The 13,692-nt window shown below is 44.7% G+C and overlaps 1 protein-coding gene and 1 pseudogene across 9 annotated transcripts in view; both read right to left on the bottom strand.

The window, feature by feature from the left end:
• Positions 1–13,692, bottom strand: part of MVB12B (multivesicular body subunit 12B) — a 223,919-nt gene that overhangs the window by 125,609 nt on the left and 84,618 nt on the right. For all 9 annotated transcript variants that reach the window (XM_077850703.1, XM_077850704.1, XM_077850699.1 and 6 more), the window contains one exon: positions 2,087–2,194. In XM_077850703.1, coding sequence (XP_077706829.1) covers positions 2,087–2,194 — 108 coding nt within the window. The remainder of the gene's footprint in view (positions 1–2,086; positions 2,195–13,692) is intronic.
• Positions 11,756–11,887, bottom strand: LOC144287370 (U4 spliceosomal RNA; annotated as a pseudogene).

Genomic DNA, 13,692 nt, shown 5'->3' with positions numbered 1-13,692 from the left:
AGCCCTTCTTCACACCCTGCCCCACCACACTCGGTCTGCATGGAGTAAGGCTTACAAAGCAGGCACTCCATAATCTCTCTTTCATGTTCAACAAATGCCGATGAGCCTGGTACAGTTTCTATGATACATTTATCCAGGACACCCAAAATTCACAAGTACTGGTGACTGCTCTGTCATTTTTAAGACTTGTATACCCCACCACCTTCAGGGGAAATGCAAAACAAACAAACTAATAAACACAAAAAACCCCAACCAGAAATAAAAAACAATCAAAACGATGGTGGCTGTCCTCTGAGGCCATAGTTTTGAACTGTAGCTTCAGTCAGGGAAGCTGGGGGCTAAGCAGAGGTCAGGAATGAACACTTAGAGACCACTGGGCACAGTGAGTTAGCTGTTCCAGTCCTCGGGATTTCATCCTCAATGCCCTGAGCGGCACTGAATGCACTGCAGGAAGGGGCAGGCAGCACACAGAACAGAGGTAACAAAAACTAAAAGTATAAAGTTTAAAAAGCAGGTTTAGGTCAACTCCAGGGACAAAGGGGCGTGAGAGCACAGGGATGGACGAATGGAGCATTGGGGGCAAAAGGCAGTCTACCCTCAACTACATGAGGCCACATCCTGAAAGGCATCCCATCCTCCAGATGGCCCCTCAAGGTCTCCTCGGGCTGCAAAGTGAGCCCCAGGAACCTGCTCACACTCATTACAGGCTCAGCTGCCACATTCCTGCCTTTATGAGAAGGATTTCTAGTGTTTAGCACTGGGACGGTGGTCCTCGCCCCATTAGAAACTCTGTATTTCACAAGCATATATTACTCTCATAATTGGGGGGGGCGGGGATTAAAGCAATGACTTCTCCCCTAGTCCTAAATACATTAGGAATGATTTCCCTAACAAAGACTTATCAATAAACAACAGGAACGGCTGGTGGAAGGGTGTCAAGCCAGAGAACCACATGACTGTCTACATCCAGTCAACACCAAAGGGACACACAGAACCCTAGGATAGGATCACAGGCTGTGTCATATGTGATGGGGAGAAAGACTTATTGTTCCCCTTTCACACTTCTGAATGAGGATGTTTGAAAAAAAATGTTTTTTAAACCATGAGCATAAATTACTGTTACAATAAAATTTATGAAAATGAATCAATAAAAACATTCCTCTCCCCATTTTTTTTTTTTTTTTTTTTGGTGTGCCTTAGAAAGAGACAATAATATTTAGGCCCAAATAAAACATCACCTCTGAAAATGAAAATCTGACTGCTCCCTCTTTGGGGCTAGGGAAGACAAGGGACACCGTCGGACAAGCACAAACTCTCTCATTTCAGGAAAGGAGCTAATACTTCAAGAGACTGTCTTTGGATGGGAGAGATTTATCTGCAGAGTGCCTAGGACATGCCTCGCTCAGGGTAGACTTGTGCAAGTCCTTGCGAAAGCTACTTCCCTTTTTTCCTAAGCCACTCATTAGAACATTCTGCTGGAAAAGCCTTAGTAGATAGCTTTAAAATTTCCTGATTTATGGGCCCAAGAGTTAAGGATAGCATTCTGAGAGAAATCTGCATATGTGGTAGAGACCTACCTGCAGAAACAATGAAATATCAAATGTTATAGAGACTTAGGGAGAAAGGCAGTCATTCTGGAAATAAGGCCATGTCTGGGGAAAGAGATGATCATGGAGCATCTTTCCAGCTACACTTCTGTGTGTTGGTTGGTTAAGCCCAGTCGCACTCGCAAACACTCACATCCATACCACTGTGTGGCTTGTGACTTACATGAAAGCTAGGCAAATTAGGGTTGGGAGAGAAATTTCCTGGTTCCCTTTGGAGAACACATTTTAATGGAATTCACTGTACACTTGGGCACATGGTTAATAATACTGTTAATAAATGAAACAGCGCTAGCTGCTGATTCTACCCAGTTCACTAAAACCACACATTAATATGGCAATGAAAATAAACCACCACCACCACCACCACCACCACCACCACCACCACCACCACAACAACAACAAAGAAAACGAGGAAATTTCAACCAGGCACGTAAATGCCTTGTGTTCGCTCAGCAAACGGACACCACTCCTGGACTTACATTTTCTTTGGAAAATGATCTCGTGAAACACAGGTATCTGGTAACCTTGGATTTAAATAAGCCGTCTTTCCAGAGGTCAGCATCCACACCATCTGCTGTCTGTGCAACCTGTACCAAAGAGACAGAGAGGTGCGCAGGTAAGGCAGGCTGGAACCCAAGGTGTGTGTGAGCAGCTTCTCCGTACCTGCGCCAATTAACACTGGCCCGAACTCTCATGGCATCTCATTAGTTCATTTCACTAGGTGCCAGGAAGGGGCTTTCCAAAAGGGGGAAAGGGAGAGTGTGAAAAATACAACTTCTAAAAATACTGTCCCCTGGGAAGCCATTGATTAAAGATGCCCTGACAAAAACGGTTCTAATGAGAAAAGAGCAACTTTTGTCGCAATGGACCCAGGGATTGGGGAAGTCAGCACATTGAGTTGCTTATTATCACTCGGGGGGAACAGGACAGGGTGCAGAGAAAAGTCCAGGGGGGTGTGAAACGCCACCTGCTCCAGGACCCCGGGGCCAGCCAGGGTGCCTTGTCAATGGGACCCCAGTGGGGAGTAGGGGGCAGGTGCCAGGGAAACTCGCTCCTCGCTGTGACTTCTCTGCACAAGCTCTGGGAGTGGTACTCAAGGTTAGAAACTGTATCATGATGGAAAAATAAAAAAGATTCAGCTCCCTGTTTATGGTCTCAGTAAGAAGCCATTTTCCAGTGTGTGGCTGTAGAGGTGTTCCTAGCAGAAGCACTCAAGCATGAAGCCAGCCTTGATTTGAGTCTTAAAGGACCTGTGTACTGGGATGGGGGCGGGGGGGGGCAGTGGTTTTAAGGCCCCTACTTTGGGGCAAAGAGTCAACAATCAGACTGGAGAGCAGGAGAGAAATGGCCAGACAAGGACAGCACCTCCCCCCACTGCTCCCCATGTCTTTCCAGACTGCTCCATTCACCGACTGTCGGGACTTGTTTTGCCTTCTGATATCGCACCCCAACAGGACAGCATTCCCAGCACAGTGCCTTTGGCTGGCACCCCGAGGGAGCACATCTGGGAGGACAGAGGGAGCAGCACCTCATTTAGGGATGCGCTCCAGAGCAGTCTGCTCTCTGCCGCCTCCCTGGCTGTCCTGTGGAGGTTTAGACTTTGGGATGCCGTCCTTGATCTGACAAACTGCTGAAATGAGATCTTTGCACAAAAACTGCCTTGACTGGGCCCCATCCCAAGTACACATCCCACGAGCACGCCCACAGCCTCTGGCTGTCACATGCGCAGGGCGGGGGCACATAGGCCCCCCTGTGTCTGCCAGGACACCCCCAGGGCCCCCCCACAGCCATGCTCTCTGAGGCTGCCTCAGAAAGACCCAAAGGCCAACTGGCAAAAGAAAAAGGCCTTTTTCCCGCCAAATGGAACAATCGTAAATTAACAAATACAACACAGGAAAAAGAAAGATCCTTATGCTGCATATGCAAATATATTTGACCTGAAACCTGGAGGACAAATGGCATGGGAGTAATTTTAGGAATCTTTGGCTCCAAATACGTTACCCCCACAGAAAGACATGAAATAGAATGGCATCAGGCCTCATCAGGACTTTTCCCTGTAATGGTCTTACATCAAATCAAGTTTCTTGGAAAACATGAGATTTAAGGCAGCAGCACTAACTCTCTGCCACCAAGGATCCCTTTTGTCAATTTTCTCCTGTGGATTCCATGTTTTGAAAGATTTTTTTTTCCCCCAACTGTCCTTTTACTTTTACTGTACTTCCTCAATTCTAGGATGTAGTCATTTGGGAATCGCCCATGGATTTAAAGAATAACACTTTAGGAAAAAAAAAAAAAAGAATAGAATGTCAAAAGGTACAGATTTATTTAAAGATGCATTCCAATTTCAGAACTATTTAGATGTGAAAATAAAAGATGCTATAGGAATAAAGAAATAAGGGAACTTATATGGTTTCTCTATATTAAATACATTATGTTGGATAAATAAAGAAAAATAGTCTGCAGAACACTGGAAGGCTGCATGCAGAACTGCACGCTGGGACCTCAGAAGACAGAGCTATCTTTGACCTTCCAACAGAAAAGGAACAGAGTTCAGAAGGGCTCTCCTGAATATTTGGGAATTCCACTGGCAGGGCGGGTATACCCTAAATCAAGGCTATTGTTTCCAGGGCTTAAATATGATTTCCCTCCCCTCGCCCCGCTCTGCTTGCCCCACTGTCTAAATTTTCTTTTTTCTGGGTGAGAAGACACCTCACTGTGATAAAGAGGACGGGGCAAGCATGTAAAGAGCAAAGGCTCACAGCCAGGCCTGCCCCTTCCTCAGAGGCCCAGGCAGTGGCAGTTCTCCAGCCCTCACTGGAGAAGCGTTAAAAATGGACAATAAAAGGCCAGGCTTTGCCCTGAGGCCACAACTCATTTACAATGAAGTAAATATGTGCAATGCCTTCCAACCTCAACTAAGAGAAGGTGAGGAGGATAGTGAGAGAGGAAGAGTGTGAGTAAGCACAAGCATGAATGTGTGTGTGTGTGTGTGTGTGTGTGTGTTTCTGGGCAGAATGCAGAAGTGCCCAAAGCTCAGACCCACACAGGGGATGGACTGGAGCAAGGAGTGAGAATGTCTGGGGTCCTGGCTTATCAGGAGCACAAGGGAAGTGGCCCTGGCATCACAAAGCCAGGCATTCCCAGCTTTGCCTTTCTCGTAACAATAAGATATACCCAGAGGCTTCTTTCCAATCTGGTCACATACAAGTGTTTACTAACCTTAACTCTTCCCGTCCCAAATTAGATGAGCTAACGACCTACAAGAGAAGTGATGTATGAGACAGAGTATGCATGTGCACCCCTGCAGAAATTCATGTCTCAACTCTGACCATGAGGATCCAGCAGCCAGCCTCTAATCCCGGGACAGGAGAGGTTGTGGGAAGGTGGGCCAAGGGCTGCAGAAAGAGGTGCTCCAGGTGGAGCGCAGCCCATGAAATCAAAGGCAGACGTGAACTTGACACCGGATGGCTTAAGCAAGCCACCTCCTCCTGGGAACACCGTGATTAGAGATGATATACATGCAAAACGTCTGCCTCAGTGCTCACCAGGGAACACCCACAAAGCAAGGGCTAACACATCTAAACTAAAGATGAAGATATCTGGTCTGACATCGGACCAAACCTTTAAAGCGATGTCATGCTACATCAAGATTCAAAAAGTCCTCAATTGCCAGGCTGGGGTTGAACTGGGAATCCAGTTCAATCCTCTGGGATTCCTTCCCCATCTCTGGAACTAGATTTGGTCTCCAAACACCAATTATATACATGTGCAATTAATGTTTACCTGCCCACCCTGCTATCCTGCCACTGGACCATAAGTTTCACAAGGAAAACACTGATCCTCATCTCCCTGCTGCAGTAAGCATAGTGCCCAATATGTATGGGCTCAACTAAAACTTGTGGAAGGAATGAAAGAATCAGCCATTCAATCAGGAGCAAAACGTAAAGAGCTACCCAAGAAAGGTCATCTCAAAAATTTTTTTAAAGATCTTTTTAATTAATTAATTAATTAATTAATTAATTAATGGGGGGGAGTAGCAGAGGACAGGGAGAAGCAGACTCCCCACTGAGCACAAAGCCCAACATAGGGCTCAATCTCATAACCCTGAGATTATGACCTGAGCCAAAACCAAGAGTCAGACACTTATCCGACTGAATCACCCAGGCGCCCTGGTAATCAAACATTTTTAAATGAAGTTTCCAGGATGTAATCCCTTGAGCTGAGTATAACCCCTTCAGAATCCCCACTGTGAAGCCACATACCCATTTCAACAATGAGGTCCCTTAGTCTTTTGGACATCTTGCTGGTACCCTGTCCTGTTTCCCAAATCACTATAGGATGTCCAATGCTGCTGCTATGCTTCCAGAGTATCTGACATGGGGCTTCACATGCATACATATGCATACACCCACACACATACACTCTCACACACTCTTATTACATACTCACACACACTCATTCTTCTGTCTTATAGCCACTCACTTTTGCACACCTCCCCTGTCTTTCCAGTGTCTCCCTGGGTACAGGAGCTGCCTCTGGGGAGGAGTAGGTGGGCAGCGACAGACTGAACACATGGGTTTGTCTCCCTACTCTGCCAATATTCCTCTCAAATGACAACCATGTGAGAGAACATACACGAACCCACTAAAATAAAGATCAAGAGAAGGGTATGATGCAAGAGAGATGCCAACAACTGTCTGGAGATGTGGAGAGTGAAAGGCTGGGATTTAGCAGAATGGAGGAGTGGACATCTAAGGACCTAGAGAGACAAATGATCTGCCCCCCGCCCCGGGCCCTGGGCCCCAGAACCACCAGATTCCATTGGGGTGAAGGTGGGGTTGTGGGGGTGTGTACATGTGAGTTTAGAGCTGAAAGAGGAAGACTGGAACAAGGTCTATGAACACAGCAATTATACTCCCAGATCCCCACCCCCATTTCAGATGTATTTTCTGCAGAAATGGAATCAGTAAGGCTCAGGACTCCAGAACACCAGGAGGAAGTAGACTCTGGACTGGAAACGGGGGTTACCATGCACACTGAATGGTGGGCCCCTTCCCCTGCTACCACCAGTCTTATCCTTTCTGCTTCTGGCACTGTGGCAGCCAGGTTTATCACCTAAATGCTGGATGTCAAAGAATTTGTCTTTGGAGACACTAAAGAATGCCAGAGAATGGATTGGCACACCCAGACTCTGGGGGTCTCCTGCAACAAAGCTACTTCCCTACTACATCACCCTGTGTGCCGCCCACCAGCAACAGGCCCCACCCCTACCCTTGGCGCTCCAGCCTTACTCACCCGTGCCTTGCTCTTAAATAGAAACTGGCCACAGATGATCACCAGGGGCTGGGGGTAAGTTTCAAATATGAAAGACAGGCTCCAAATTAGAAAAACTGGCATTTGAGGGTAGCACAGAGAGTAGGAGAAAACAAAGTTAGGGAGCAAACAATCAAACCTATAATTTGTATAACTGCATCCACCAAATAAAATGGAATATTGTGAAAACAATTCTAAAGGATCAATTTAAGAATAATATAAAGAGCTTAGAAATAAAAGTGTTATAGATAAAATTAAGAATTAAAAAAAATACTGGAAGATAAAATTGAGGAGCTCTTTCAGAAAGTAAAATACAAAGACAAGATAAGCTATGGGGAAGAAAAAACTAAGAGGGCTGAAGAGTCAGGACAACATCCAAAGAATGACATAAAAAATGGAAGGGAAGGTGAGGATCCATATTAAAGAGGCCCTCGGTGTTCCAGCACAGGGAATGAGAAAGTCCCACCCAAAGCAAAACAGGAGAGAACCACACCAAATTTGGGAGAAATAAACCATCCTGAAAACTTCCAGAGGGAAGTAACAGGTCACATACAAAGGAGTGCGAATCAGAATGCATTAGACTTCTTGATGGCAACACAGAATGCTAAGATGAGAAAATGCCTTTAAAATTCTGGGGAATTCTAGAATTCTCCACCTACACCAACTGTGAGGGCAGAATAAAGACCTTTGCAGATGTGCAGGGACTTAAGAAGTTAATCTCCCACCAGCCCTTTCTTAGGAACCTACTAGAGGATGCATCAGCAAAACTGGAGATGATATCAATGAAGAAGAAACCACGAATCCCAGAAAACAGATCCTGCACAGGATGGCGATGAGAGGGGCAGCGTGCCTGGACCAGTGTGCCCGGACCTAGACCCAAGGAAAAGAAGGCCGTGGCAGGCCACCTGCAGGAGGGGACATGACAGTTTTTGGAACTGTACTTAAGCCCTGGGAAGAAATATGGATGGGTGTGTGACAGATGTACTGGAGCATGTAGAAAACTAAAAACACAGGAATAAAGCTGTTTAAAAACATATTTATTAAATAAATTAATTTTTTTAATTAAAAAATTTGAATGTAAAAAATCAATAGGCACTTAGTATGGAGGTTCCTCAAAAAGTTAGAAATAGAACTACCCTATGATCCAGTAATCACATTACTGGGTAGTTACCCCCAAAATATAAAAACACTAATTCAAAAGGGTAGATGCCCCCCAATGCCTATAGCAGCATAGATGTATCACTATATTCTATATACAACAGCCAAGATATAGAACATTTATAACAGCCAAGATATAGAAGCTTCCCAAGTGTCCACTGGCTGATGAATGAAGAAAAGGTGATATATTATATATTATTATATGTATATTATATATTATATGTTAACAATTATTATATATATAATGGAATATAATTCAGCCATAAAAAGAATGAAATCTTGCCATTTGCAATGACATGGATGGAGCTAGAGAGTATTATGCTAAGCAAAGTATGTCAGTCAGAGAAAGACAAGTACCATATGATTTCACTCATATGTGGAATTTAGAAACAAAACAAATGAGCACAGGAAAAAAGAGAGAGAGACAAACCAAGAAACAGACTCAACCATAGAGAACAAACTGATGGTTACCAGAAGGGAGGTGGGTAGAGGCTTGCATTAAATAGGTGATGGGGATTAAGGAGTACACTTGCAGTGAGCACCTAGTGGTGTATGGAAGTGTTAAATGACATATATATTATACACCTGAAACTAATATAACACTGTATATGTTATACTGGAAATAAATAAAATAAAGTAAAATAAAGATAGGAAAAAATTAGAAAAATTAAAAATTCAAATATAAAAATCAATAGATACCTACACAATTAAGCAAATGAAAGAAGTAAGTTAATGACGTTCCAAGAAAATGAAAAAGTTGTATAAGAAAAGCTACCCCCCTGTACATGACCCTGATGGAGTGGTACCTCATGTTTGCCTTGTCATAATATGTAAACACTGACAATCAATTTACCAAAAATTGAGATGTTGTCTGATGGGGGAGATTATAAGAGAGCTGAATGTGTAGGATAGGTAAATCAAGAAATAAGCAGTATACTCATACTATTTAGAAACATGGAGATAAAACACCAGAAGTGAAGAAATGTAAGATCTGAAGGTGACTACCTCTGGGAGTGAAAAAAGAAGAGTGGGACTGGGGGGCTGCCGAATGGTCTTACCTGCATTTGGTACTCTTTGATTTTCTTTTTAAGTAGGTTCCACATCCAGAATGATGCCCAGCATGGAGCTTGAACTCATGCCCTAAGATCATGAGCTGAGGTCAAGAGTTGGACGCTTAACCAATTGAGCCACCTAGGTGCCCAAGTACTCTCATTTTTTCACTTAGTTAAAAGAAAAGTGAATTTTAATTTAAAAAAAATCAGAGAGCTGGGAAAATAGATCATGGAAGACCGTATGGGAATGTTCTATTCCTTTTAGGGCAATACCTCAATACCAATTACCCCCTTGGTGTGTTCCCAAGAGTGTGACGATGTCCAAAGCTGTGTGTAAGAAGATTCCAGCCATCTCTACTGTTAGAGTCCACCAAGAGTCACTCCCTGGGAGAGTCCTGTGAGTGGTGGCCCCTGGCCCTGCAGAACCAACTGCAGGACGACCTTTCAGGAAGCTGTCTAACCAGGATCCTGGCTCAGCCTCTGTCTCCCAGCCCAGGCCTCTGGTTTTCCTCTCTGGCCCAAGTTTAGAGGTCTTATTCTGGACTACTGTGCACCAATCACAGAAGAAAATGTGTGCCCAGGAGGCCAAATAGCCTAGTATGCAGGGGTCTGGTTACCTGCAGCTAGCCTATGAGGATTTTTTTTTTTTAAGATTCATTTATTTATTCATGAGAGACAGAGAGAGAGAGAGAGAGGCAGAGACACAGGCAGAGGGAGAAGCAGGCTCCATGCAAGGAACCTGACATGGGACTCGATCCTGAGACTCCGGGACCATGCCCTGGGCCAAAGGCAGGCGCCAAAGCGCTGAGCCACCAAGGGATCCCAGCCTATGAGGATTGACGCTGTAAGGAAAACCTGATGTTAAATGTGAGAAGTCCTCCTGGTTTCAGAGCAGGTGGCTGGGCTGGAATCTTTGCTTTGAGGAACTCCTGTCTGCCTGGCATAGGTCTAAGAAGGTCATGTGCATTTCTCATTGAATTCTCCCAATGATCCAATGACATAAGTTCCATCTGCTCCGCAGATTACAGATGAGGAAATGAGGCTCATAGCATGGAGGTAAACTCGGCAAAGTCACTCAGCGCTAAGCGAAGAAGAGGGCCTCTTGGATCTCTAGCCCCGACTGTGCACTCCTGCCTCTACCACATCAACATTCAGGAAGCAATCGCCCTTCACCACCCAGCAAAGGATGGTCGGCCTGCCAGGACCTGACTTTGGGGCAGTTGAGAAGCCACATGCAGGCATACCTGGAATATACCAGAAGGACAAGACCCAAACAGAGCCTCCCAGGGCCACTTCAGAGACCCACCAGGACCACAACTGTGAAAGGAGACTGGGAGCATACCGCAGCATCTCAGTGCCATATGCCACGGAAAAGGTAACACTTGCAGACACTTCTGGAAGCACTGAGGTCTGGAGAGTTTTGCTTTGAGGATGAAACTATGGAAAACGGTGAAATTAACTTTAACGCTGAAATGCCTTCCTCACTTTGTGAGACTTAAGCCTAAGCTATTAACTCTAATGTTTTTAAAACGTCCTCCGCATCCAGGCAGGGACCCATGATATCACTGCATTTCTCTGCCTGTGAGACACAGAAGTACTGGAGCTCGCCTGCGTGAGAGGGAGGGTGGGGAAACAGAACTAGAAATAGGACACAGGGGCCCAGAAACCAAAAAAAGTCAGAGCGAGCAGACCTCCCTGAGAGAGAGCGCTTCTGGTTCACTGGAAGGTCAACAGCTGGCTCCCTGGAAGTGGGGCAGGGGCGGGGGTTGCTGGACTTTTACCCAATGCCACACCACCCACGCAGACAGCGTTCCTGTCCAGCCACTCCACTGTGTCTTCCATGTACTGTGGGTAATAATAACAGCTAACACTCACTGCATGCCAGGAGCCTAAGTATTCGCACTAAGTCATTGTAAGTAAGTGTAATAAATGCATTTACACAGCAACACTAAGAGTTATGATAACAATGATCAGTTACCATCTGATTTTACAGGTGAGGAAACTGAGGAATGAAAGGGTCTTGGCTCAATCAATTACGGTATGCCAATACCACAGAATATTTATTCAGTTCTTAAAAAGGATGAGTATATTTATAACTATATCCCTGATATATTAAGTGGAAAGGGGGAATGTTACCAAGAAGCATATGAGAGAACAAATGGCACGAACCAGAAGTTCACAGAAGCAAGACCAACGGCCAGTGAACATGAAAATATGTTCCACCTGAATAATTAAATTCAAGTGCCAACAACAAGATGCCACTTTCTTTGCCAAAGAAAGACACATTTTAATGGGGAAAGAAGGCAATAGTGCAGAGAGGCTATGGGGGAATTAGGCACCTCGACTGCTGCTGGAGTGAGAAGAAAGTAGTATAACTTTAACTTAGATTAATTTGGTGCTGCATATCAAATACCTTAAAAATAGACATGCCCTGGGGCGCCTGGGTGGCTCGGTTGGTTAAGTGTCCAACTCTTAGTTTCAGTTCAGGTCATGATCTCAGGGTGCTGGGATCAAGCCCCCCATCAGGCTCTGCACTTGTCAGGGAGTCTACTTCAGGTTTTCTCTCTCTCTCTCTCTCTCTCTCTCTCTCTCCCCCCCCCTCTATCTATCCCACCCCCCTGCACTTGTGCTATCTCTCTAACATAAATAAATAAATCTTTAAAAAAAATAGACATGACTGTGACCAAGGTTTTCAATTAGCAATAATCGCGCCTCGGATAAACCTCATTGGCTATGATACTGCCACTGCGCAAAGCCAGACTGTGACCAAGGAATTCTGCTCCTGAGCAGAGAGCCCAAGGAAATGATGGGATGTGCACACAAGAGTGCAGCGACCATTTGTTCATTCATATTGAGTTTCTGGGGGCCCAGCTCTGATGACATTGCAGATGACAGACAGTTGAATAAGACCTTAGACCCAGCACTGACCCCACGGGGTCATAAACTCAATGGGGGAAGACACACGGTAAACACAAACAAACATATGAAGATAATTTTAAGGAGGAGTAAGTGCCTTGTATAAAATAAAATAGGGTCATGGGAACAGAGACTGAAGAGGAGGTTGCTTCAGGTGGGGTAACCAGGGAGGCCCTCTCTGAGGAGGTGCCTCAGTCTGATATGTAGATGACTTCTGGAAGCATGGAGGTCTGGAAAGTTTTGCTTTGAGGATGAAACCGTCACGTGAGATCTGGAGACACAGCCTTGCAGGGCGAGGGTGGAAACCAGGCTGATGAGGTAAAGGGACAGGAAGGGGGGAGCTCCGTCACCAGAGCCTGGTCACATGGGAAGAGTGTTATCTGTATGTCCCTTGGGGCACAGTGTTTAAAGGCAAAAGCAGGGAGTGATAAATTTCTAACAATCAGAGAACACCTTTACAGTGGAAGACTCAGCAGCAGGAAACAATTTTGAGGACATGTAGCTAGGAACACAGGAAGTTTAGGGGGAAAGACCAAGTTACAAAATGGTTTACATAGGGGATCCCTGGGTGGCGCAGCGGTTTGGCGCCTGCCTTTGGCCCAGGGCGCGATCCTGGAGACCCGGGATCGAATCCCACATCGGGCTCCCGGTGCATGGAGCCTGCTTCTCCCTCTGCCTATGTCTCTGCCTCTCTCTCTTTCTCTCTCTGTGATTATCATAAATAAATAAAAATTAAAAAAAAAGAAAAAAATGGTTTACATAGTACAATTTTATATTTGTTTCTTAGGAATAATCTATATGGGAACAGATATAGACAAATGTAAAGCAAAGCACTAACTACTGTTTGGTTCTGAACAGTTGAGATTATGGGTATTTTTTGGTGTTGTCTTTCTTAATTAAGGTATAATCGACATACAACATTGTATTAGTTTCAGGTGTACAATATAGTGATTTGATATTTATCTATACTGTGAAATGATCACCACCATAAGCATAGTTAACATCTGTTGCCACAGAGAGTTACAGAAATTTTTCTTCTGAGGTCTAGACTCTCAAATATGCAACATGGTATTATTAATTCCACCACTTATAATTAAGTCACCACTCCCCATGACTGCTGTATTTTATAACTGGAAGTTTGTTCCTTTTAACTCTATATAGCTTTTTTTATAATAAGAAAAACAACAACAACAACAACAACAAAAAAAGAAAAACAACAATCTAGAAGACTTCATTTGATGTGGTGAGAAATAATGATCTATCAGATTTAAACCTGAGAAACACTTTGTAAATCAGCTACACATCTGAGCTGCCCAGAGGGGCTGTGCAGTAAATCCTTACTACTGGCAGTATGTCTTCAATGTCAGCATTGAGTACTCCTTGCCCAATGAAAGGTTCTTGAAAGACACCACAGCTAATCACCAGGCTAACTAGCAGATTGGTCAACCCGTTCACACCCCGGTGTTTTAAGGGAGCCCACCCACAATTCAAAGATGTATCTGGCAGACACAAAGCAATCAAAGGGGCCAGGAAATTCTGCAGACATTCCAAAGGAAATATCTGGCTGACACTGTAAGAATGAAGTTCAAAGGGCTCTCGATGTGTTAGATCATCCACTGTGGAAACACAGACACTTGGCCCAGGTC

The sequence above is a fragment of the Canis aureus genome, chromosome 16 (genome assembly GCF_053574225.1).
Source record: "Canis aureus isolate CA01 chromosome 16, VMU_Caureus_v.1.0, whole genome shotgun sequence".
In the NCBI taxonomy this organism is placed as follows: Eukaryota; Metazoa; Chordata; class Mammalia; order Carnivora; family Canidae; genus Canis; species Canis aureus.
The sequence above is the reverse complement of the archived record's forward strand: the minus strand, read 5'-3'. Positions and strand labels throughout refer to the sequence as shown.